Genomic DNA, 25,050 nt, shown 5'->3' on the forward strand with positions numbered 1-25,050 from the left:
CATATTGTTTCCATGATCCTCACAAAATTTCATCGAAATCGCACCTATCAGTTCAAGTCAAAAATATCGTACCTACAGTACCGTTCATAATTGTATAGAAATTGGAAGCAAGCGCACTGTCACTTCGACTTTGAACTTCCATAATTTTTTACTTTGATGATATTTTTTGATCAATTTTTTTGCGTTAGATAGATCAACTATCACACTATTATATCATAAAATTTGAGCTCTCTGGAGTTTGTGTGGCCTGAGAAACAGTAATTCTACGAAAATTGGACTTTTTGGACTTTTCTCATTCAAACTGCAATATCTCTGAAACTACGCTACATTTTTGATTGGAAATTTGCAGAGTGATTGTTGAAATATGAAGCTAACATGTCTGAAGTTTTCGAAAAGTTCTATCGATGAGATCAAAAGTTACGCGAGGTGCAATATTTCAAGCATGAACCTTGAAATGCGATTTCTATAGGATTTTGGACGAATGTTTCCATAGGAAAATCATATTCTCTGTTTAACAACCAGTAAATCTATTTCAACCGAAAAATTACAACAATATCGCGAGATTCTAATTGCAAAACACAAATGGATCATTTATTCTATTTTTTTTCTTCATTGCTTTTGCCAGACATTTTTTGTCTAATCGGTGGAAGAAACGATATTGTTTTCATGAATCGTCCAAAATTCTATAGAAATCGCATTTCAAGGTTCATGCTTGAAATATTGCACCTCGCGTAACTTTTGATCTCATCGATAGAACTTTTCGAAAACTTCAGACATGCTAGCTTCATATTTCAACAATCACTCTGCAAAATTTCAATCAAAAATGTAGCGTAGTTTCAGAGATATTGCAGTTTGAATGAGAAAAGTCCAAAAAGTCCGATTTTCGTAGAATTACGGTTTCTCAGGCCACACAAACTCCAGAGAGCTCAAATTTTGTGTTATAATAGTGTAATAGTTGATCTATCTAACGCAAAAAAATTGATCAATAAATATCATCAGAGTAAAAAGTTATGGAAGTTCAAAATCGAAGTGAAAGTGCGCTTGCTTCCAATTTCTATACAATTATGAACGGTACTGTACCACCTTGCGTAACTTTTGATTCAACTGATAGAGTTTTTCAAAAACGAGGACGATACCCCGTTGTTGGTCAGAGAGCGACAAATCTCAAAAAAGTTGATGGAGCAGAGTACCACCGTTCAAGAAAAAGACGTACAGATTGATGTGATGAATAATGAAGAAATTGAGAAGAGTGTTTTAATCTCAATAATGATTCTTCATTGAATGATGGCGATAATACATTTTCGAAAAAAGCGATTTCTTCGTCAGTGTTTATCCACCAATCGATATGCGTAAGGCGATGAGATTATTTTTTTACCATTATCACTCGGACAGAGCGAAACCGTTTGCCCAAATGGAAACAATCGAGATTGCGAAAATTTGGTGGAAATATTATAAAGAAAATTTAGAATTTCAAAAATAGTAACGCTTAAATTTATTATTTTGTTGAACACCTTTTTTCTCTTTAGTTTTAATAACATTTTGGCAAAATTATTGTTTTTTAAATTTATTTTCAATGATAATTGATTCACAAAAAAAAAATCATTGAAAATACACGGATAATCGAGGCACCGGATAAGATTGTATTTTGGTCGCAAATTGTCATACATTTTTACTGCGTTTTATCTTGGAAAAAAAGTCATTCTCTTTATTGAGTAAATTTAAGCGATTTGAAAATTTTCCTCCATCCATATGAAGAAGGAAAATACATCAATAAGTTTTCGGTATTCTTATAACAGAAAACAAGGCTCCCTTACAAAGCACTCGCCTTAAAATAAGCAAGAAAGCCCAGAGGATCGATCTAACAAAGATCGACTTTTCGGATCCGATTTTTTTTAATGGATCGTTCTTATAGTTCTTACAGCTAGCACTAGCTGCATCGATTTTTGGGATCGATCTTTTCCAGAAAATTACGCAATGCTTTTGTTTTGTTCCGATTGTAGCCGTTTTACCAACTTTATGGCATTCGCGACTTAATATCATCGTTGCAGTTGGAGGGCCGGACAGTTATTGAAAAACTTATCCAGCACAACTGTGGTCGATGTTTACTCTTGGGCTCGAACTTGTGAACATCTGCTCAGGATGAAACTGACTTGCCGACTGAGCTATATTACTTGAATACCTTTTGTCACTGACTATATAAACTTGTAAATTTTCATATTCTAAAAAACAATAATTTCATGATATAAAATAAAAAAAAATTTAAACAATTTCGTTTTACAAAATGGACTTCATCTAAATTCTATTAGAACACGAATCACGATTTTAGAGTAAATTGTCCACTTAATAGCTTCCACGTGATTCGGTCGACCCCCCGGAAATGTAGCGCATGCGTTTGGGAACTCCCTCAAAAAAGGTATTTTTTTCAGTCTATCTTCGAGGTTTGAAGACCGAAAATCAGTAAATCTTAAACATACACAAAAGGCGGAATAAATTAAGTAAGTGTTTTCGAGCAAATAACGGCCTTAAATGTTGTGTGACAATCTGTGCAATAGTTGTTGATTCTTTTACTTGTTCGAGAAGTTATGGTGCTAAAACTCTGATTCTTTTTTTCTCGAACCTGTCGTGCCAAAAGGTTTTCTGCTTCGTACTTAGAGAGCTCTTTTCCTTTCGTTTTCATAGCAAATCTATATAGGTGTGAAGTGTTGCTTTAATTAATAGTTTTTTCGTTAAAAGGTAACGCATTGTCAGAGATACTCTGTCGAAGATGTTGACGTCATTCTAAGGGGAAAATATGTAGCTTCCAACATTGCTGAAAATGGACATTAAAGCATTCCGACTCTGGAACGCACAAGTATTACTTAATCAATGAAGCTGGCTGACCAAACCCCCAGTCTCTCGTCGATTAGAAGTGTGTTATTGCTATATGGTGAGGTGTTGGAAGACATTGGGAAGAAGAAAAAAATGCTCCAGAAAGGCCGATTTCCTTCGATAAATCAACTTGTTAGACACACATTGTGATTAGATTGAGGCGCATACAACAGAATCTTCAGCTTATTCTTAAAAATAACCTTTAGCTAGCAGAGCACAATACGGGATGACTTTTTATTTTCCTTTAATATAGTTAAAAACGACAGACACACATTTTGCTCTAGGGGTAAGAACATTGAAAAAATAAAAAAAATAAAAAATAAAGCGTAGCATTTTTTGGTGCACCATCTCAGTATTTTAGAAAGTATGCTCAAATAGTGGATAGTATTTTTATTTTCAGCACATTGCAACGGTCATTAAATTAAATCACAAGCACAAACTGTTGCGCTTCAAAGATGTAGTTTCGAATGACACCCGATAGGCATACACATAGGTATACCATTTTAAACATACACCTCCGCCCGTTTCTTTCTGCGGCCTCAACTGCCCTTAAACCCGGAAATCACCGTCCGTTCGTCCCATCTATATAGGAGCAAAAAAAAAAAATCCAACAGTGGTCATCCAACTGCCCCCGATGTATACAGAAATGCCAGCTTGAATTATTTTCCATTTTTCTTATTTATTTTGGCCAAATGTTATCGACTCTAGCTATTTAGTATGTTGCTTGAAAGGTTTCATCGTTGCTCTTTATAGAACACTTTCCTTTTTTCATAGTGTGGTATTTTCCTCCTCATATCTCACTCTCTCTGACACTGTGCCTTGCTATTTTTCTGCCAATGCTAGCAATTTTCACGTACTGAATCGATTGATAGTGGGTACTAATGTTTCTCTTTTTTCCTCCGATTTTTTTTTCTGTTTGTTTTTCGTTCACGGGAACACCGCACCCGTGCCAAACTTTTCGCATCCTCCTACCGCACCCCACAGCATATCAAGCTGGCTCACCAGTTTTGGTTTTCGTTTCCCCCGCCGGGAGCACCGGGAAGCTCATCAAGTAAGTCGATCCCCAAGATGATTTTGTTGCTAACCAATATCCACCCACCCAAGCCCGAAAACATTAACCGATTATTGTTGAAACCCCCAAATCTTTGAAGAGTTTTCTTAAATACGCATACAATAGTTCTGAGAAGGTCATATCAATTCGTCCGATAATGGATCATACTCTACAAACGGATCAATGTTTGCAAATTTTCGCAATTTCAGTATGTCTTAAGGGAGTCACAACACAAGTATTATTCCGTAGAACTTAATAGAACGAGTTAAAAAACTAAAAATCGAGATACTGGCTAAAATTGGAAATCCAGTAGTTTTAAGATCTTATTCGAAGTGTTCAAAATTCAGATTCAGAATTAAGAACTGAGAATTAAAATTTTGCTATCAGATGCAGAATCCTTATAGATATACTTAACTTGTTGTGTAACTTTTACTGTAAAAAATCTACTTACTTTAAGAATGCGGAAAATATTCTGCAATAAGACAGAATAAATCACCGGAAGTAGTACTAGAAGTGATACTAAAAACAAAAATAAATTGAAGAAATGCTAATAAGATTCCTAAAAGTTAGCGAACTGTACAGTAAAATATGATCAAATATTGTAAAATGGAATTTCCAAAAACGAGGATGAAAACTACAGGTTAATTCCTCTGTAAGTAAACTATACAAATTAACAAAAAAAATAAATTAGGATTCAGATTCAGAATTCAGAATCAGTATTCAAGATTAAGAATTCAGATTCATAATTAAGATTCAGAATTCAGGTTCAAAATTTAGATTCAAAATTCAGATTCAAATTCACATTCAGGATTCCGATTCCGAATTCAGATCCAGAATTCAGATTAAGACTTCAGATTCAGAATTCAGATCCAGAATTCGAAATTCTGATTCAGATTCAAAATTCAGATTAAGAATTAAGGATTTTAGTAAGATTCAGGAATTTTATTCATATTTTGGATTTTGGCTGTAGCTTCAGATTAATCTTAAGCATCAATATTTGGATTTAATTTTGAAATAAAGCAATTCTTTATAGCAATTCTGATTCAAATCGAAGAATCACATTAAAATATCAAATGGAAATTCCTAATATCGAAAAGAACGTTCAAAAAAGTATAAGTTTTTCTCTTGAAATGTTTAAATCACCTATTTTGAGCCCAAAGTTTCATAAAATTCCATATGTGCAATCCAAAAAAAAATTCGTATAATTATTCCACAAAACTTCATTGAAAATTTTTATCGTAAAATTTCATTTTTAAACGGGAAACAAATGAGAGTTTTTAATACATATATTAATTCACAATGATAGATTTCAATAACATACAGCTGAAATTTTGAAAAAATTTTAAACACAGGCAGGAATTTAAAAAGGGACAATGAATGTGAGGTTTTGACAAGGCAGTATATCAGTATGGTTCAAAATAATTTAAGTTTAGGTAATAAACAACGAACGACACATATTTGGTTCTATTCACAATTATTTTTGGAAAAATAAGAAACTATACAATTATAACATTTTCGTTTGTCATTTTTCACCGCCCACTAATAAATTCCTCGAAAAACTAACATTAGGTCAACCACCTGCTTCCAGAGCACCAAACAACGGTAAAATCGACATATTTTCACTTGTGCGCATTGTGGCTAAAATAGTGGATCTGAAAGATTGAAATTACTATGCTCGAAAAACTATACGATTGAGGAAATTTTAATACAAGTTTATTATTGCTCACAGCAATTTGGAAATATATGTTCACGCTCAACATATAGATTTTTAAATTAAATATTCTCTACGAATGAATTGATTGAAAAATAATGGAAAATTTGTATGGGATTCATATTCAAAATTCTCAATATGGAATTGTGTGATATGATCCGCTATTTGTCAAGTTGCTGTAATGCGTTCCACAACAACGAAACAACACTGCCGTCATCGCCAATTTTTCTAGTTTTCTTCCATAGGATCTAAAATTATCCTTTTGAATTTCTCATTAAGGTATCAGCATTCGTACTGGTATGATATAGAATTTATGATATTATTCAGTATATGATCCTCAATGGGCATATGGCACTAAGAGCCAAGGCGCGTTTTCTCTGATTTGTATATTTTCCCCTGTAAAACCACCCTCTCCATTTCCCACCCAATTTGGATTCCCTTTTTTTCGCAACATCCTAATCAGATACAAAAGCAGGGCCAACCGAGGAGGAAAAGCAAAAGGAGCGGCAGAAGAATGAAAACGCTGAACGAGAGCAGCAGAAACACCAGAAAATAGAGGCTGCTATCTTCAAGGTAAGAAAAGAAAACTGGAACATAATAAAGATTAAATTTTGTATCTGATCAACAAAATATCCTGTATCTTAGCGAATAGTTAAAAACCAAAATTCAGAAATGGACAAACATCATCAAAAGTCAAAATCCGAGTCCAGATTCGGAATTCGATATAAAGTCAAAATTCAGATTCAGTATTCAGAATTCAGTATTAAAATTTAGAATCAGACTTTAGTTTCAGGATCAGATTTCAGATTTAGAACCTACAATCAAAATTCAGAGAAGAAAACAAATATCTTGTTATTAATATGTGATCCAGAATCATTTGGACATTTACCTTTGTAAAAAAAAGGACAAACCTCAACAATAATGATTTGGTTATTGTGGATGAAATTATGCTATGATAGTAAAATTAAATTGTTATAATACTCTACATCACCAAATTACATTCAGGACCAGTAAGCGTTATAAAGCTTTATTTTATGAAATAAAATTTTACAAATTTTCGATTTTGTGCTATGGTTTATCTAATGAACAATAATTTTAAAGCTTAAGATAACAACCAAATTTAGCTTAATTTTAAAATTAATCTGTGTGGAGTGTATATTCAACCAGTGTTAATCATTATAACAATTTTTAAAATATTTTTTTCTCTCTCCAAAATTTTATATTTGGAGAGAGAAAAAAATATTTTAAAAATTGTTATAGTGATTTTTAAATTCTTGTTGATATTTGTAAAGAGAAATAAATGCGACTATTGAGGTACGTTTTTTTTCTCATCTTCATTCTTGAAAAAACTGTTATAGTTTCATTGAACAAACAAAACAGCAATCATTTTACTCAAGCTTTGTTGATATATTTTTTGATTCTATCGATTTTATGCAGATTTCCCCAGAAAATTGTAGTGTCTTGATTCATAATTCTTTTTTGAATTTTTGCTAACTACCTCGTTTGCGTCATCAGCGTGAGGCTCGCGAGGTCCGTCAACTGGACAATGAATTGTTGAATCAACGCAGAGCCCAGGAGAGGGAGCGCCAGGCTCAGCTTGGTTCTGAACGGCAGGCTGCGGCACTGGCCAGCGCTACAAAGTCTGACGGATCGCAACCGTCAACCACCGCAGCAGCACTTTCGACGGATATCAAATCGCCCAATGAACGATCGCCTGGCGCCAAAAGCTCGGACAACAGCGCAGCGATGTCACAGAAGGATTCTGCCAAATCAACTCAAGGACAAAGTGAGGTATGTAATTGAAATGTCACAGAAATGCCCAAAACCTGTGTATCTAACTACGTTTGATTCTAGGATGACACACAGCAGAAAGCATCCCCTATGAATGTGGCCATGTTCAACAAATCATCCAATTTGGAATATCAGGAAACATCGCCGGCAATACCTTTTGAATTCATACAGAACCGTCAAGATTCAACGGAGAGTGAATTGTCAACGACTTATTCCCAATCTCAGTCGGAGGCTTATCAAAAGTTAATGTGAGTAGAACTTATTTTTTAAGCAATTTTACACTGCATCAACACATGCTTTTCTTCAAACGGAAATTCATTGTTCTAAACTATTCAAGAATTACAGGTCGGACTCGATTATCCGGAGTATCGATTTTATTTTCACTCCGGATAATCGAATCTTCCGGATAATCGAATCATAAAAAAATGATTTTTTTTTCAGTCTGAGGACGTTAAATTGTAATTTTTTTGTGCATTATTTTTGAAAAATGCAGTGGCGTATAGCCAGAAATCATTTTTATAGGAAAAAGGGGTAAAGTCGTGATAAGAAAAAAAAACAAATATGTAATATTAAACCATCACTGGTTTCACTTTACCTTGACCTGACACATCTCGGAAGTTATTTTGTTCTCATGCTTCGTTATTCAATGAATGAATTTGTTTTTAAGCTTTAATAAACGAGAAGTTTCCTGACAAGAAATATGAATTTTATTTAACCAAAATGAGAATGAAACAAAAAAGAATATCAAAAGGGGAACATACTGAAATGACACCCTAGCTTAAGTCCCTCTTTTTCTTACTACTTTCACGTTTGTACATTTGATCATACTTTGTAAATAAACTAAAATACATTTCAAAATCCACTCATTTTCAACCAAAAACAATCGAATAATTAATAATAAATAATTAACCCGTTACTTCCCACGATTTTTTTTTTAAATATTTGAACAACAAAAAAGTGTTTGTAAGGAAAGAGCTTGAACAAAAGTTGTCCCCCATGGCCTCAAAAGTTGTTATTCGTTGAAAAAAGTTTTTGATTGTTTCAATAGTTGCTAGATTGTTTTCCAATAGTTACTATATCTAAATTTCAAGAAGGCTTATAGACAAGCACAATGAGTACACAAGGAAGTTTATACAATTATTGACTGCATCATAGTAGATTTACAAACTTGATAAAGACGCTAATGTTGTGGATCACTTGTGCTACCATGGGATGTAGAGAGTTAAGCACATTGACAACTCTTATTCTTACCCTCACTGTTCCTAGCTACGTTCTTGCTTGACCACATATTTAAATTATGTATTATAGAGTTAATGAGTTTGATCTTGAACAATACACTGTGGAGAACCAAGTTTTAATATAAAGTACAACTACTATACTAGCCCCTGACCCCCCAAACTCCGTCCAAAGCTGATAAAATATTATTTTGTGAATTATAATACTAAATTATTTAAAAAATCAAAAAAAAAAATAAAAAAAATATTTTTTTTTTCAAAACTCCGGATAATCGAGTCTAAAATTCCGGATAATCGAATCCCGGATAATCGAGTCTCCGGATAATCGAGTCTCCGGATAATCGAGTCCGACCTGTATTCGAAAAAGAAGTAGGAAGAAGTTTTCCGATATGCGCCAATCGGATTATATGCGCATACAGCCACTTGGCGAGATAGATGATAAATTGATCTTTAAAAATCATACCTACAGAAGCTCTCCTAGGGTGGTCAAATCAAGAACCGATTTGTTTTGTTTTTGATTTTGTTGGTGTCTTGAAATTGAGCCGATAGACAAAATCAAACAAAAATATGATATTTTTGAACAAATATCGGATGAAATAATAAAGCTTGAGTTTGCACGCCCCAGCACGTCGTTTGCGCAACCAAACCACCTTCTGGTTACCTAGAAGCAGAACAGTTTTTGGACAAAACCACCCGCTTAATCGATGTTGTCGGGTATTTAACGATGTGTCATACTTATTTGACCTCAATGTATCAAAATCAATGTTTAAATGTGCAATCCGTGACGTTCCCTAGCTTTAACGTAACTTTAATTTAAACAATCGATAGTCAATGACTTAAATAAATAAAAATAAAATTAAAAATATCGGATCAAATAATGAAATTTCATTATTTAAAGATTAAAATTTAAAGATTCATTTAAAGCGGTGTTGTGTGGTTTTCAAACTTTTTTCACTCTGTTGGCTCCCTCATCTGCCAAAAATCCACCCCCGGTTTTTCTACAATGTTCGTGTTGCTCTCAAACTGGTTTTCCATTCTCAGTATCGGATATTCAAGCTGTTTTGAAAACCGGTAAAGATTCGGCTCCTGGTTTGGATGGTGTTCCATATTCCGTCATAAATCGTCTCCCATGGGCGGCGCTTAGTCAGTTGCGAATAATCTATTGCCAAATTTTTGCTTCAGGAAGAATTCCGGAAAGCTGGAAAACCTATAAAATTGTACCGATTCCTAAAAGTGGCCATGATCCGATTTCTCCTTCTGCTGTTCGTCCAATCGCGTTAGCTTCATGTTTTCGCAAAGTGTATGAACTCATAATCAAAGATCGACTAGAACATTTCATCGAAAACAACAACCTGTTCCCTTCAGCTATCAACGGTTTTAGGAAAGGACGAGGAACAATGGATGCGTTGTTTCCACTGATTAACGAAGCTTCCTTAGCTTTGAAAAGAAGAGAGCATGTGGTGATATGTAGCCTCGATATCAAAGCCGCCTACGACAACGTGGAAATTAATGTTCTGGTCCGCGAATTACGCTCATTAACAGTCCCTGAATGTCTAGTAAAAAGTATCTTCCATCTGTTTGAAGAAAGGAATTTGTGCATTTCGAGTGGATTAGATTCAATATCTAGGACAACGTGGAAAGGCCTTCCTCAGGGATCTCCACTAAGTCCGTTATGCTTTAATGTTGTGATCAGTGGATTGATCAACAGTGTCCCTCCTGATGTGATAACCGTAAATTACGCCGATGACACAACAATTGCTGTAAGAGGAACCTCACTGGAGCATAGTTGCGAATCTCTCCAAAGGGCAGTGGATATAGTTGTGGAAAATATTTTCGACCTTGGGTTAGAACTTTCGCCGACGAAATGTAAGTGCCTCCTGATCTCGACACAACAATGCGATAATCCTCCAGAAATAAATATCGGCGGTTGCACTTTGGAATACGTCAGATCCCTGAGGTTACTCGGCATGTACCTCACACGAAATCTGTCGTGGTCGTGTCATATTAGAGAGGTACAGAAACGTACAGCTCCGTATCTTAACTTTTTACGAAGCATATCGGGCCAGTTATGGGGAGCACATCCAGCAGCATTGTTAGTTATTTTTAAGTCATGTGTGAGATCAATATTGGAATACGGTTCCATATTTATGACGGAGTTATCACAAAAAGAAGCCATTATTTTGGATAGACTACAATGGGCAGGAATTCGAATCTGTTTGGGCTCCACAAAAACCACCCACACAGGTTCACTCGAAGTGATGGCTGGTATTATTCCGCTGCAACAAAGAAGAGAACTTGCGGTCATGCGTTTTGTAAATAAAAGAGCGTCACTCCTTTCTTGGCATCGACAATATTCCAGACCGATCTTGGACGGTGGCTTAGTGGCTACGGGAATACACCGCGCAACAAGAATGCTTAACGAATTCATTCCACTTGAACAGCCTCTAAATAATCTCCCATGCTACATGTTCAACCGTGAAGTTGTAAGAACAAAAATATCCATTGATCTCACTGTTAAACGGTTATGTTTAGAACACCAGAACTCATCGGCAGCTGATTTGGTGTCAAACTATCTCTTGGAAGTGTATGCCAACGCGAAAATCTTGGCAACTGACGGGTCGAAAGATATTCAAGGCACAGGTTATGCTGTGGTAAATAACTTTGGAACACCTGCAGAAGGGATCAAACTCGACAGTAAAGCATCCGTTTATATGGCAGAGCTTCTGGCAATCAGGCATGCTGCGAAAATGATCGTAAGTCTTCCTGTTGCTCAGTATATTATTCTATCCGATAGTTTGAGTTGTCTCACGAGCCTGCAAAAAATCAACATCAATCAAAAATATCCCGTTGCTTGGTACGATATAAAAGAATCCATTCTTGAAGGTCAAAGAATGGGGTACGAAATCCATCTGATATGGGTTCCGTCTCACAGAGGTATTCCAATGAACGAGTTGGCAGATCAAGAGGCGAAAAGTGCGTGCATCAATGGTGGTACAGCAGATTATATTTTAACATCATTCGACATCCAGTTTCCGATTCGGCGTACAACAATGCACAAATGGCAAGCAAAATGGAATTTAGGAACTAAAGGACGTTTCTGTCACAGCATCATCTCTAACGTTTCGCTCCAACCATGGTTTAGTAGCTTGGATCTCAACCGCAGACAAATTGTAATCCTTTCCAAATTAATATCAAATCATTCACGACTCCCTGCTCATCTCACTAGGAATGGTATCCTATTGGATGCTACGTGTAGTTGTGGCGAATCCATCGCAGATCCTGATCACATTATCTTCGCATGCAGCAGATTTGAAAATCTTCGTAGACCTATTTGGCGAATTTTAATGAAAAAAGGAATTCCACCCGATATTCATTTGATACTAAAAAAGAAAGACATTGAATTATATAAAACGATAGCTAATTTTGTAATTGAATGTGAAATAGACATGTAAGTAGAACAGTAATCAACACTTGGCCGGTTATGTTATAGAGGTAAAGCCAATAAAAAATTAAAAAAAAAAAAAAACTTTTTTCACTCACCGCCCCTTTTTGCTAAATTCTAGAAGTCAACGCCCCACGGGCAAACTTTTAGAAAATCGTTAAAAAATATCATTTGGGTCGTTGAAAAACCATTAGCTTTTGGCTTTATGTTGTTGTAAGGCTCAACTCAAAATTTATTCAAATTTATATGAGGCCCTTAGAGCAAAAGAGCATTTACTGTCCATCCGGTGAAAAAACATAAAAAATAGTACCTATTATTTCTTGATATCTGAATTTTAATCCCGTTCAAAGTTATGCAGCATTTAAGGGTCTTAAAGTTTAAATTGGATTCTTATTACTGAATCGATTGAAATAAAGATGAACAAATAGAACTTAAAATAAAAAATTCTTTTACCCAATTTTTTTCATATTTTCTTTTCTAAAAATCTATCACTTTCAGGGACGGGATTATGTCATAGTCACGAGCCAAAAATTGCGACTAGTTTTTTTCCTCACATGTCGTTAGTATAAGATTTTTATGAAATGAAAGCATGCTATGAATAATTATTTTGGTAAAGAAAGATTTTTCCATTATGTAATTGATCATTGAGTTCTTCAATATTTCGGTCATGACATGATGGTTTAAATGGGTCATGAGAAATATCACAGTGCAATATTTGACTAATTTTATTTATGCTAACAAACGCTGACTAACAATAGTATAAAAAATGAAAATAGAGATAAGCGTTTTTAGAAACTTTTTTGAATTATTCTATTTGGCTCCGAATTTCATTCATTGCCCACTCTTCATATACGAACGTGAGATTTATTTACATCACGTGAATGTGAATGGTATTTACATTCACATTATCGGAATATTTCTGATATGAGATGATCCATGACTGATCTTATTTTCTTGGGTATAGTGATCCAAATTCAATATCGCCATCCTTATGAATGACTGAAAATTTTCAAGCCTTATCACTTTATCACAGATGAAGCCTTTTCACACAAATTTTTCTCGAAGGTTTTTTTGTTTAGCAGATTTTTTGAGACAATACATTTTAAAAATCATCAAGCAATAAATCTTTTTTAGTATAACCCAAAATAATTTTTCAAAACAAAAACAACATATACAATGTATACAAAATCAGTGAAAATATGATGGAAGTTATCAACGCCCTCAAGGAGGCTCAAGGGACCACTTTGAAAACCACAGATTTAAAGTTAAACAAAGTTTTTGGTTTCCGATGTCATATGTCATGAATCGTTATCGCTGTTAAAAGTTTTTTTTTGTCTATTAAAAGTGCTCATTAATTGTATGAAGCTCAACACTTCCATTGGCCTGACACATTTTTAAAGTAACACTAAATTCAGATTCATCTGTCCATTCGTGAGTTAATCATGTCAAAAAATTCCTTTTATTTCAAACTATATTTGATGATTTTTCAGATTTTTTGGATTGTATTTACATACCTTTATGGTAATGAGAAAAATACAAAGTTTGGTAAAATATAAGATTCGTTCCAAGTTTTAATTAGTAAAGATTTTTTCATTTTGTCACTTAGCCCCCTCAGGTTCCAGGGGGAAATGACCAATCACGATAGCTTGAAAGTGTGTTTTCTCGAAATTAGCTTTTATCCCCTTTGAATCTGTAGAGCTCAAATAGAAACTATATTTGGGTAACTTTTTACTCGATTTCAAATAGAACTAATTTGTAACATTTCACGTAAAGGGAAATTCATTTGAATATATGTATATCTAGGTATCTCTTGCGCGTACCGTAATGCGGGGTAATATTGATCACTTTTTTTTTTAATATTTTTTGATTATTTTTTCTGTAAAGGGGAATGTGGCATGTATTATATTTTTAAAACCAGTACTGGACTCCTTTGAACGTAAAACATGGTTGCAGAAATTTATTAGACTACATTTAATTTGATTTAAAAATCAATTTCGTCTCCGTTTTGAATTTGATGCCTTGGGGTAACATTAATAAGTCTCTATTTTGACAGTTTTAACGAGTTTTCTTGATCATAAAGGATACCAAACACCTTCATAATATTTAAAAAATGCAATTTTACCTTGCTTTTTAACGTTTTCTTTTAAAAACATATATCTGTACCAACACGTGAAAAGGATCTATCTCCAAAAGTAAACAAAAACCATTTTCAGTACCTCATGAGAGAAAATAATATTCCGTTACATTGAAAACTCCATTTGAGTAAAGGATCTATAAACATTCTTAAACCAGAACTGCCATTACATGGATATACATCCTTTACTCCGAAACAATTTTTCGCTACTACTCCGCAAACAAACTCAAAATAATCAATTTGACTCTTTATTCAACATAAAAACATAGTTGCAAATGAATGCGAGCTTATAACTAAAGCTAAAAATAAGAAAATAGCAAAGGGTGTATAAACAGGTTAGACAAAATATTACGTGAGCTAGGTTCTATCTACGATAGTGCGTTGTTTTTTCATGAAAATTGATATTCCTTTATTCTAACATGGGATGCTTCTTAAAAATCGTTTGTCTATCATGAAAACCAAAAATTTGAAGTGATTTTTAATTAGGGATTTAAAAAAGGTTGTATTTTTTAAACGCGTTTTTCTTGATACGCCATATATGGAGATAGATGCTTTTTATATGTTGGTAAAGATTTGACACTTTATTCAACATAAAAACATAGTTACAAATGAACGCGAGCTTAAAACTAAAGCTAGAAATGAGAAAATAGCAAAGGGTGTATAAACACGGGAGATAAAATAATACGTGAACTAGGTTCTATCTACGATAGCGCGTTGTTTTTTCATAGAAAATGATATTCCTCTATTCTAACATATAGGGGATGCTTCTAAACATCGTTTGACTTTTATAAAATGCAAACATTTCAAGTGATTTTTAATTAGCGATTTAAAATAGGTTGTATTTTCTTCAAACGCGTTTTTCTCGATTTGCCATATATGGAGATACATCCTTTTCACGTGTTGGTACAGATATAATCGAAAAAAAAAGAACTATTATGGTGCATACATTTAGGGGCAAAAATTAAAATATAATTGCTAAATAGTTTGAGCTTCAAAAAACAAATTAAATTTTACCTTCACACATTCCTCTAGGTCCGCCCACTATTTCCATTTTCATTTTTTCTTTAATGTTAACCATTTGATAGGGTTCCTTTCCATTTGTCCAATACGGGTTTACTCTTGAAAAATGTCCTTATTGTTTAAATATCAAAAATTTATCACTAAATGACTATAAAAATAGAACTATAACTATGCATATACAAAGAAAAAAAGTGGTTCTTTCATATTCAAATACCCGTTTTCTTCTAAATGATTTTTGGTATCATAAGGAGAACTGATTGTTTGCGAGCCTTGGGAAAATATATATTTAAAAATTTTGAAATAACATATTTACTATCAGAAAAAAATTTCAATTACAAACCAAATTTTGCCTATTTGATACTCAATTGATAGGCCTTCAAACGCAGAAAACAGTTTTCAAAAATTCAAACTATAGAGTGAGTTATTGTTGATAATGTCCAAAAATTTATGGTAGGTCATAGTTACCCCGGTGATCAAAGTTACCCCGTGTTACGGTATCTATGTCATCTATTTTTTAATTGAAAAAGGTGAAGTTTATTCTATGATACTAATTTAACAGTTATATCGATGAAATGTTATATTCTTTAAGAAAGAATATTTAAGAATTGAAAGATTATAGAACAGATAGAAGAATAAATAAGATGAAAAATGTTGAAAATGAACCTAAGGGTAGTTTTAATTTGAAAAACTTTTCATCACGTATACATACAGTACCGTTCATAATTGTATAGAAATTGGAAGCACGCGCACTGTCACTTCGACTTTGAACTTCCATAACTTTTTACTCTGATGATATTTTTTGATCAAATTTTTTGCGTTAGATAGATCAATTGTCTCACTATTGTATCACAAAATTTGAGCTTTCTGGAGTTTGTGTGGCCTGAGAAACAGTAATTCTACGAAAATCGGACTTTTTGGACTTTTCTCATTCAAACTGCAATATCTCTGAACCTACGCAACATTTTTTATTGAAATTTTGCACATTGATGGCTGAAGTTTTCGAAAAGTTCTATCGATGAAATCAAAAGTTACGTGAGGTGCAATATTTCAGGCATGAACCTTGAAATGCGATTTCTATAGAATTTTGGACGATTCATGAGAACAATATCGTTTCCTCCACCAATCAGACAAAAAATGTCTGGCAAAAGCAATGAAGAAATGGAAAAATGGAATGAATGATCTATTTGTGTTTTGAAATCAGAATCTCGCGACATTGTTGTGATTTTTCGGTTGAAATAGATTTATTGGTTGCTAAACAGAGAATATGATTTTCCTATGGAAACATTCGTCCAAAATTCTATAGAAATCGCATTTATAGATCCATGCCTGAAATATTGCACCTCGCGTAACTTTTGATTCATCGATAGAACTTTTCGAAAACTTCAGACATGCTAGCTTCATATTTCAACAATCACTCTGCAAAATTTCAATAAAAAATGTTGCGTAGTTTCAGAGATATTGCAGTTAGAATGAAAAAAGTCCAAAAAGTCCTATTTGCGTAGATTTACTGTTTCTCAGGCCACACAAACTCCAGAAAGCTCAAATTTTGTGATACAATAGTGAGACAATTGATCTATCTAACGCAAAAAAATTGATCAAAAAATATCATCAGAGTAAAAAGTTATGGAAGTTCAAAGTCGAAGTGACAGTGCGCGTGCTTCCAATTTCTATACAATTTTGAACGGTACTGTATATACATATTTATTTTATCCTATTCATGGAAGGCTTTCCCCGAAGCACTGATCAAATCGGAGCTAGATGTAGGTAATGGAAAATTTACAATTTACATCGATATAACAACCGTTTTGTTTAGTTATGGCTGAATTTTGAGATTTTTCCAAATAACAAAGCAACATGTACTTCAAAATCGAAGTCCGCTAGATAAAAATCAATTGTTGGACATTTATTGGGATGAATCAAGTGATTTAGAACCTCTTAGAATAAAAAATTGATACACAGTCAAACCTGGATAAGCCAGGGAATCGAACTTTTTTTCTCGCTTAATGAGGTTTCTCACTTATCCATGTTTTCGTTGAAAGAGGTTCTGGAACAATCCTTTTTCCTTATAGAGAAATCCTGGTTGCTTCGATAAGTTCGATCCCTCGACACTCCTCCTCAAACTTTTTGGGTATCACAAAAGCAGCGGTCCGATGCATGTAGAGAAGCTACACAACTTCGTGGTCAAAAGTTGCCAAGATATAACCTATTGGCACAGCAAATAAAAGTACATCCTAACTAGTTGATGACAGCGGAATAGAAAAAAATCCTTCATTCGAGTAAAAAGATCGCTTAAATCTAAACCATCCAAGATGCTGGTTGCTTCAATAAGTTCGATCCCTCAATAGAGGGAGTCTGCTTCTTCACAATTTTGTAAATAACTCAAGAACAATTCAACCAAATGGAACAAAATTTGGCATGGGAGGGTATTCGAATACGAGTAATATTTCTACGATTATTTGAGACCTTTCTCTTCTTCCATTGGGAAGATAGAAAGGCAGAAGTAGGGGTCCCTTACAATTTTTATGTAGCGTAACTCGAAAACTATTCGAGCAAATAAAACCAAATTTGTCATGAAAGGGGTTTTTGAATACGAAAAAGGTTGCTAACACGAAGTTATTGCGACACATTCACATAAATTTTTTACCATTGGGAAAAAATCAACCAAATTTTGCACACATTCTCATTTATATGTATTGTTTACATGCTGTCAAACTCGAAGCCGTGTTTTCTGATTTAACGAAAATGGAGTGAACCAACGCGATTCTAAACACCACAATAGATCAACTACTGGTCGCAGTGGGCTCTCCCCTACAGGAAAAAAAAACGCGATTCTAGAAAACAAATTCTTTCCAAACACCTGGAATTTCCTGACCTGTCGTATCGGCAGTTGGGAAAAATGTTGAACATCCAGTATTCAACCGTCTCCAGAGTGTTGAAGCGGTTCCGGGAGCGATTGACGTTGGACCACGGCAAAGGAGCTGGAAGAAAATCGGGACCGGAGAACAAAAAAGACGGAGAGAAAGGTGAAGCGGATTATTAATGTAAATCTCAACGTCTCAAGCCGTAATTTGGCTAAAAAGATCGGCATCTCGCAGAGCTACGTCCAGAATGCAAAGAAGATAGCTGGACTACATACATATCTATAAGGTACAGAACTTCCTAAACCACAGTGAGCGGCAACAATCTACGGCTGAACTCGGGCACGGAAGCTCTACGAGAACTTGCTGACAAAATATGGCTGCTGTGCGATGGATGACGAATCGTATATAAAAGCCGATTTTGAGCAATTTCCGGGGTTGGGGTTTTTCACCGGAAGGAGCAAGTTTGATGTGGACGACAAAAAGAAAATGTCGAAGTTCGCCTCCAAATATCTCGTTTGGTAGGCCATCTGCTCTTGCGGACTGAGGAGTGAACCTTTCGTGACAAAGGGCACAGTAAATGGCGAGATCTACAAATCTGAGTACCGCGAGAAGCGCACCAGCACGAAGAAGCTCCGGTATTTTGGCCAGATCTGGCATCATGCCACTATTCTTAAAGTGTCCTGGAGTGGTATGAGGCCAATTCTGTCCCTTTTATGCCACAGGACATGAACCCGCCAAATTGTCCGGGGCTGCGCCCGATGGAGCAGTACTGAGCAATAATGAAACGGGAACTTCGGATGAGCAAGAAAACAGTCAACGACGAGAAGGACATGTTGAGAAATTAAAAAAAAAAATGGAGAAATTGGTACCGGAAGACACTGTAAAGATTTTTAAGGAGGGCATCAAGCGAAAATGCGTTCAATTTTACACTCAAGGCTTTATCGATTAACTTTTCTTTTGGTTTTTGGAGAAAATATATGTATAAAACTACCCTTATATGTTGGTTTGATTCTAAACATTATTAGAAAATTAGGATGACATTTTCGGTGTCGCGATAATTTCGTGTTTGCCTTTATATGTATATATTTGCTACCACCACCTTCTTTCTGTTGGGAGATAGGAAAAGAGAAAGGTCTCTCTTAAAATTATAACCATCATTTGAAAACAGATCTCGAAAATCAGATTAAAAGATAAAGTTATAGTAAAGTGATACGGTCCAAATTTGGTCAATATCAACTTGACGTATTTCTTTCAATTTTGCATTTAAAAAACCTGAACACCCCTCATTTTGAAGGTGTGTGTGTAGAATGTTGCTCCTATTTTGATTTTGGAATTCACTCTTCATGCCGTCCAAGGAAGAAGAGCAGCGTATCAAAATTTTACTCGCGCATCGCGAAAATCCGAGCTACTCGCACGCAAAACTGGCAAAATCGCTAAAAGTTTCCAAATCAACGGTTACAAATGTAATTAAAGTGTTTGGGGAACTTTTGTCGACAGCCAGAAAGTCTGGATCGGGGGGAAATCGAAAACCGGAAGCCGCTGAGACGACAAAGAGAGTTGCCGGTAGTTTCAAGCGAAACCCTAACCTCTCTCTCCGAGATGCCGCAAATAAGCTGGGTGTATCGTCTACAACTGTGCATCGAGCCAAAAAACGAGCCGGACTATCGACTTACAAGAAGGTAGTGACTCCAAATCGCGATGATAAACAAAATACGATGGCCAAAGCGCGACCCCGGAGGCTGTACACGACGATGCTGACGAAGTTTGACTGCGTGGTAATGGACGACGAAACCTACATCAAAGCCGACTACAAGCTGCTTCCGGGACAGGAGTTTTATACGGCAATAGGAAGGGAGGAAGGTAGCAGATATTATCAAGCACATGAAACTGTCAAAGTTCGCGAAGAAATATCTGGTTTGGCAAGCCATCTGTACCTGTGGCTTGAAAAGCAGCATTTTCATAGCTTTCGGGACTGTCGACCCAGAAATTTACGTGAAAGAGTGTTTGAATAAACGTCTGATGCCTTTCCGGAAGAAACACGGTTGTTCCGTACTGTTTTGGCCGGATTTGGCATCTTGCCATTACGGTAAAAAGGCCATGGAGTGGTACGCCACCAACAACATGCAGGTGGTTCCCAAGGACAAGAACCCTCCCGACACGCCAGAGCTCCGCCCAATTGAGAAATACTGGGCTATTGTCAAGCGGAACCTACAGAAGACCAAAAAACTGCTAGGGACGAGCAGCATTCAAGGCAAACTGGCTTTCTGCGGCGAAAAAGGTGGACAAGGTGGCTGTACAAAATCTGATGGTAGGGGTTAAGCGTAAGACCCGGCAATTCGGATTTGGAAAAGCGGAAGCCTAACTGAATATTTTTCCTGAATTTTATACTAATTAAACTTGAAAAAGAAATTTAATTTGATTTTTTAAATAAACGATTTCACCGATTTACACGCGTTTTCCCTTGACCAAATTTTGACAGTATCACCCTTTAAAAAATATTGTATCATCTTTATATTTCAATTCGAACTCCAGCTGCAACCCTCATTTGAAAGTTTTTGCTTCTGAATTACATATATTGAAATTTGATTTGAAATTATGCCTACAAAAAATCAAAATTTGAAATTTTTAACATATTTTATTTATTTTTGGAAGGTTTAGCAAATAACATCGGATCAGATAGATGACTATAAGAAAAATCAAAATAATAGTTTTTTATTACACATTTTATCTTTCGGATACACCTAACGAAACAGGGAAAAGATTGAAATCAGGGGAGGCTGCTTGGAATCCGGAAGAAAGCATACTTCCGATCCGATCACGAAAAATCCGATCGAACTGATTGAGTTGTTTGTATACTGTCACGACTTTTTAGATTGAAGGAGTGTGGGACGAATGGCGAAACGAAAAATGCATTCGCTGTCGGTATGATGTTCATCTAAATAGGCTAACATGATTTTATTTTATCGTCTTTGGAAACACTTGGGGATTTTTTTCCTCTCATTCAAGCCTTACTGCGTTCAATTATTATACGGTTTTCGAGCTCTGATCTAAAAACGTTTGAGCTTTCCTAATAATTTTATTTTGACTTCAATTTATAAATCTGCCCTCACTGCTTGGCTCTATCGACCAGGCAAGAGAAGGTGACAATTTTCTCGATACAACAAAGCCGGAAAATGTATATCCTCCCACTCCCACCTTGCACTTGGAAACTCAAGCTGAGAATCTAGTCTAGAGAGCCCTCGATTTCCTGTGAAAACCCTCACTCTCTTGATGCTCTTACGTTTGCCCGTCAGAAATACATTCTCTCGAGGGTAGACCAGAAGATGCTCGCAAAAGTGTCCGCAGCTTTCGATGTGCTACCAAATTCTCACCGGGGTCTCGCTTTTCCCATACTGAAATTGTGTGCGAACAACGAGGAAAGGCGCAATGCAGTTTATTTGAAAATTTTGATCCGGTCGGAAGGATGAATGCGGATAATTGTTTGAGTTATCTATACGGTTTTTTGTACTCGCTGTGATCTCGATATGATTAAGCAAGAAAACAAATTGAACAAAGATTTTCTCTATCCCAAAAGTGAACGCAGTGGAAATTGTTCTAAATAGCCTGATGAAAATTCCGTTTCTGACATGAATCTGGTTTATGATCTATAGCTGCAACACGAATCCGCAGAACGAGTGCATTGAAATATTCATGCAGTGGAAAAGTCGAGGGATAAAGGCATGAATTAATGATAGTGCGAGAGCTGTAAAAGCGGAAGAACATCGTGTTTTAAAAATGTGGTGAAAATTAAAGAAAAGATTCAATCTGTTCGGATACTTACTGGATGTAGAAAATCCACTATAATAAACTTAATTTTCGGTAACGTCAAACAGATTTTATTAAGCAAGCAGTTATTTTGTGATAGTTGTTACACAATCCAAAATGTGAATGTACCCTTTTCCTTTATAATCCATGTCTGTACTGTATGAACGCATATTTTATTCAATATCATTCGAATCATACTTTCATTCATTAATGCCGTATCGATTAAAAGCAAATTTTCTGTGCGTGTTCCTACGTACCAACTGAATGTCCAATTCCGGTGCCAACATGCAGGGGAACTCTATCTTTGGCTCTACTCGATTAGCTCCAGGCGGTATTATTCAAATTCAAATCGATTATATGAACGGTCAGCATCAAATCTGAATAGAGAAAAAAAACGACCAGCACTCAACTGAAGTACCCCTATTAAATCATTTAGCAGCCGCTCGATTTGTGTATTGCTATTGGGTTTCTAAATTAAAAATTGATATATTGAAAAGATAGACAAACGTAGGCATTCATCTTAATATTACCAGTTTTAACAGAATGATTGTATTACATAGATAATTATTAAGATTCTGAATTTTATATAATATTATTCGTATTCGTTAAAATTTTATCATCCCATCATTTTGAGGCCGCAACGAAAAGATTTAAAGTTAAATAGTTATCGAGGCATATACACAATATATAGATGAATACTTTTAATAATTCTTCTGTATATCCACTATTTTTTTTAAAGTCAGTTTGATTTCGAACACCCGAAATGAATATTTACATTATACCTACTGGTTCTCTTTTCGGCTTTTTTCGCTAATCACATTGGGACTTACAGGTATTGAAGTACTCTAGGTAAATTTGAGCTCATTTGAGTAAGTTTCCAGTAGAGATGTATCGAATATTCGGTCGGCCGAATATTCGGCGCCGAATACCGCCGAAAAACCGTTAGGCCGAATATTCGGCTCACCGAATAGTTGAGCTAAGTATTCGGCCGAATAGGCCGAATATCTACTACCGACTTGTAAATTTTTCAAATAATTTTGGATAATTTATCAAATATCCAAAAGTAATTATGTAAAAGCTACACAATCATTAAAAACTTATGGTTTCAGCGAAACATCTATGATGTATCCGCGTATCTTTCACTGTTGATCGTTCAGGAGAAGGCTGACAAGTATCGCTTCATACTTTGATTATAGTTTATTCCAGATTTTCTGGATATATTCAGATTTTCCCATAAATCCAGTAAAGAATCTAGATAAGTCAAATCTCGCCGAGATGTCCAGATATTGTTTACAACTTCCCGAGTTTTGCTCGGGTTTATTCAGATTATTTGCTAAATCAAATCAAAAACTCAAATTGCTCTTTAATATTATTTAGATCTTGTCTTCAATAACGATTTTTCATAAATTTAAAAACATGCATAAATTTTGAACTTTTTAATTTTTTTTTCAACAATCGTCCTGAATGCCTGATTGTTTGGATACGTGTGGTTGAAAGTATGATATGCTTTTGAAAATACCTTGCTAAAATTCGACCTTCATCAAATTCAATATCAGAGAAGCAATTTCAAATAGCTTGGCACCTGTTTATTTGTTTATTTGTTTATTTGTTTATTTGAATTAAAATCATCTGACATAGGTGTCTTAATGATCTACTTAATATTATTAGCACATTACATGATACTTTTCTTAATTTCTTAATTGGTCACTTAAATAAGATTCAATACGACGTTTGAAAGTTGGAGTAGAAACATTGAAGTCGAAAACATTATAATAACGCAAAAAGCACATTTTTGCGGAACGAAGAGGGTCGTTGCTGCCATAGCTAGTGTTTCTGGGTTCCAGAGAGAGCCAGTTTCTATTACGCAAGGTTCTTTCTGGAGCATAAATATTACAGCGAGAAAGTAGCCAGGAGCAGTCAATTTCGTTACGAAGTATCTTAGCCACAAACAGCGATTGACCGATGGAACGACGATCCGACAGCGTATGAAGTCCAAGCAGGGCACATCGATGAGCGTATGGCGGTAAATTCAAAGGATTCTCCCAAGGTAGCTCACGAAGAGCGTAACGCACGAACCTACGTTGGATGGCTTCAAAACGCGCTTTCCATGAAGCTTCAAAAGGCCACCATACTAGGTTCGCAGATTCCAAAATCGATCGCACCAGGCAGCAATACAGAGCTCGCAAGCACACTGGATCAGTAAATTCTTTGCTCAAACGTATAATAAATCCCAGCATTCGGTTTGCCTTTTCGAGTACCACAGAGTAATGACGCTTAAAAGTCATATGACTGTCCAACAAAACGCCAAGATCCTTTATCTCCTCAACACGTTGCAACTGCTCGCCCAGAATATCGTAATTATGCATGAAAAGATTTTTCCTACGCCCAAACGTGATAATACAGCACTTCGCAACGCTCAAAACAAGTAAGTTATTACGGCACCAATTCACGACTGCGTCCAAGAAGCGTTGCAATTCATAACAATCAGCTTGGCTGTTTATGACTAAAAATATTTTCAGGTCGTCCGCGTACAGGAGAACTCCACATCCAATCAGCACCAAGTTGATGTCGTTACAAAAGAGCGTAAACAATAAAGGACCCAGATTGCTGCCTTGGGGTACCCCAGACTTCGGAATAAAGTCCGAGGATTCAGCAGAACCTATTTTTACAGCCAATCGCCGATCCGTTAGGTAGCTTCTGATCCACGCACACAATCGTTCGGAAAATCCCAATCTAACCAATTTTTTCAGTAGAATGTCATGGTTTACAGAATCAAATGCCGCAGAAATATCGGTATAAATCGCGTCAATTTGCTTGCCGCCATCCATGTTTGATATGCATAAGGATGTAAAAAGCATCAGGTTTGAAGTTACCGAACGTTTAGGAAAAAATCCATGCTGGTTCTCAGAAATCCAGTTCCGGCAGGCCGAAAACATGACATCGTTGACAATCCTCTCAAATACCTTCGAACAGGCAGCTAGCGATGTGACACCTCGGTAGTTAACAACATCTTGTTTGTCACCTTTTTTGTGCACTGGGCTCATAAACGATTTTTTCCAGATGGTTGGAAATTTTTGCTGCTCTAAAGACTGATTAAAAATACGCGTAAGAGGTTCCACCAGTAAAGTGCGAC

General features: G+C 35.5%; 1 protein-coding gene across 1 annotated transcript in view; it reads left to right on the forward strand.

The window, feature by feature from the left end:
- The first annotated feature begins 2,415 nt into the window (after window positions 1-2,415).
- Window positions 2,416-25,050, forward strand: part of LOC129748931 (voltage-gated potassium channel subunit beta-2) — a 63,969-nt gene continuing 41,334 nt past the window's right edge. Inside the window, exons 1-5 of the mRNA XM_055743737.1 lie at window positions 2,416-2,495; window positions 3,853-3,919; window positions 6,103-6,203; window positions 7,146-7,421; window positions 7,485-7,669. Coding sequence (XP_055599712.1) covers window positions 7,377-7,421; window positions 7,485-7,669 — 230 coding nt within the window. The 5' untranslated portion in view covers window positions 2,416-2,495; window positions 3,853-3,919; window positions 6,103-6,203; window positions 7,146-7,376. The remainder of the gene's footprint in view (window positions 2,496-3,852; window positions 3,920-6,102; window positions 6,204-7,145; window positions 7,422-7,484; window positions 7,670-25,050) is intronic.

The sequence above is a fragment of the Uranotaenia lowii genome, chromosome 2 (genome assembly GCF_029784155.1).
Source record: "Uranotaenia lowii strain MFRU-FL chromosome 2, ASM2978415v1, whole genome shotgun sequence".
NCBI classification, from domain to species: domain Eukaryota; kingdom Metazoa; phylum Arthropoda; class Insecta; order Diptera; family Culicidae; genus Uranotaenia; species Uranotaenia lowii.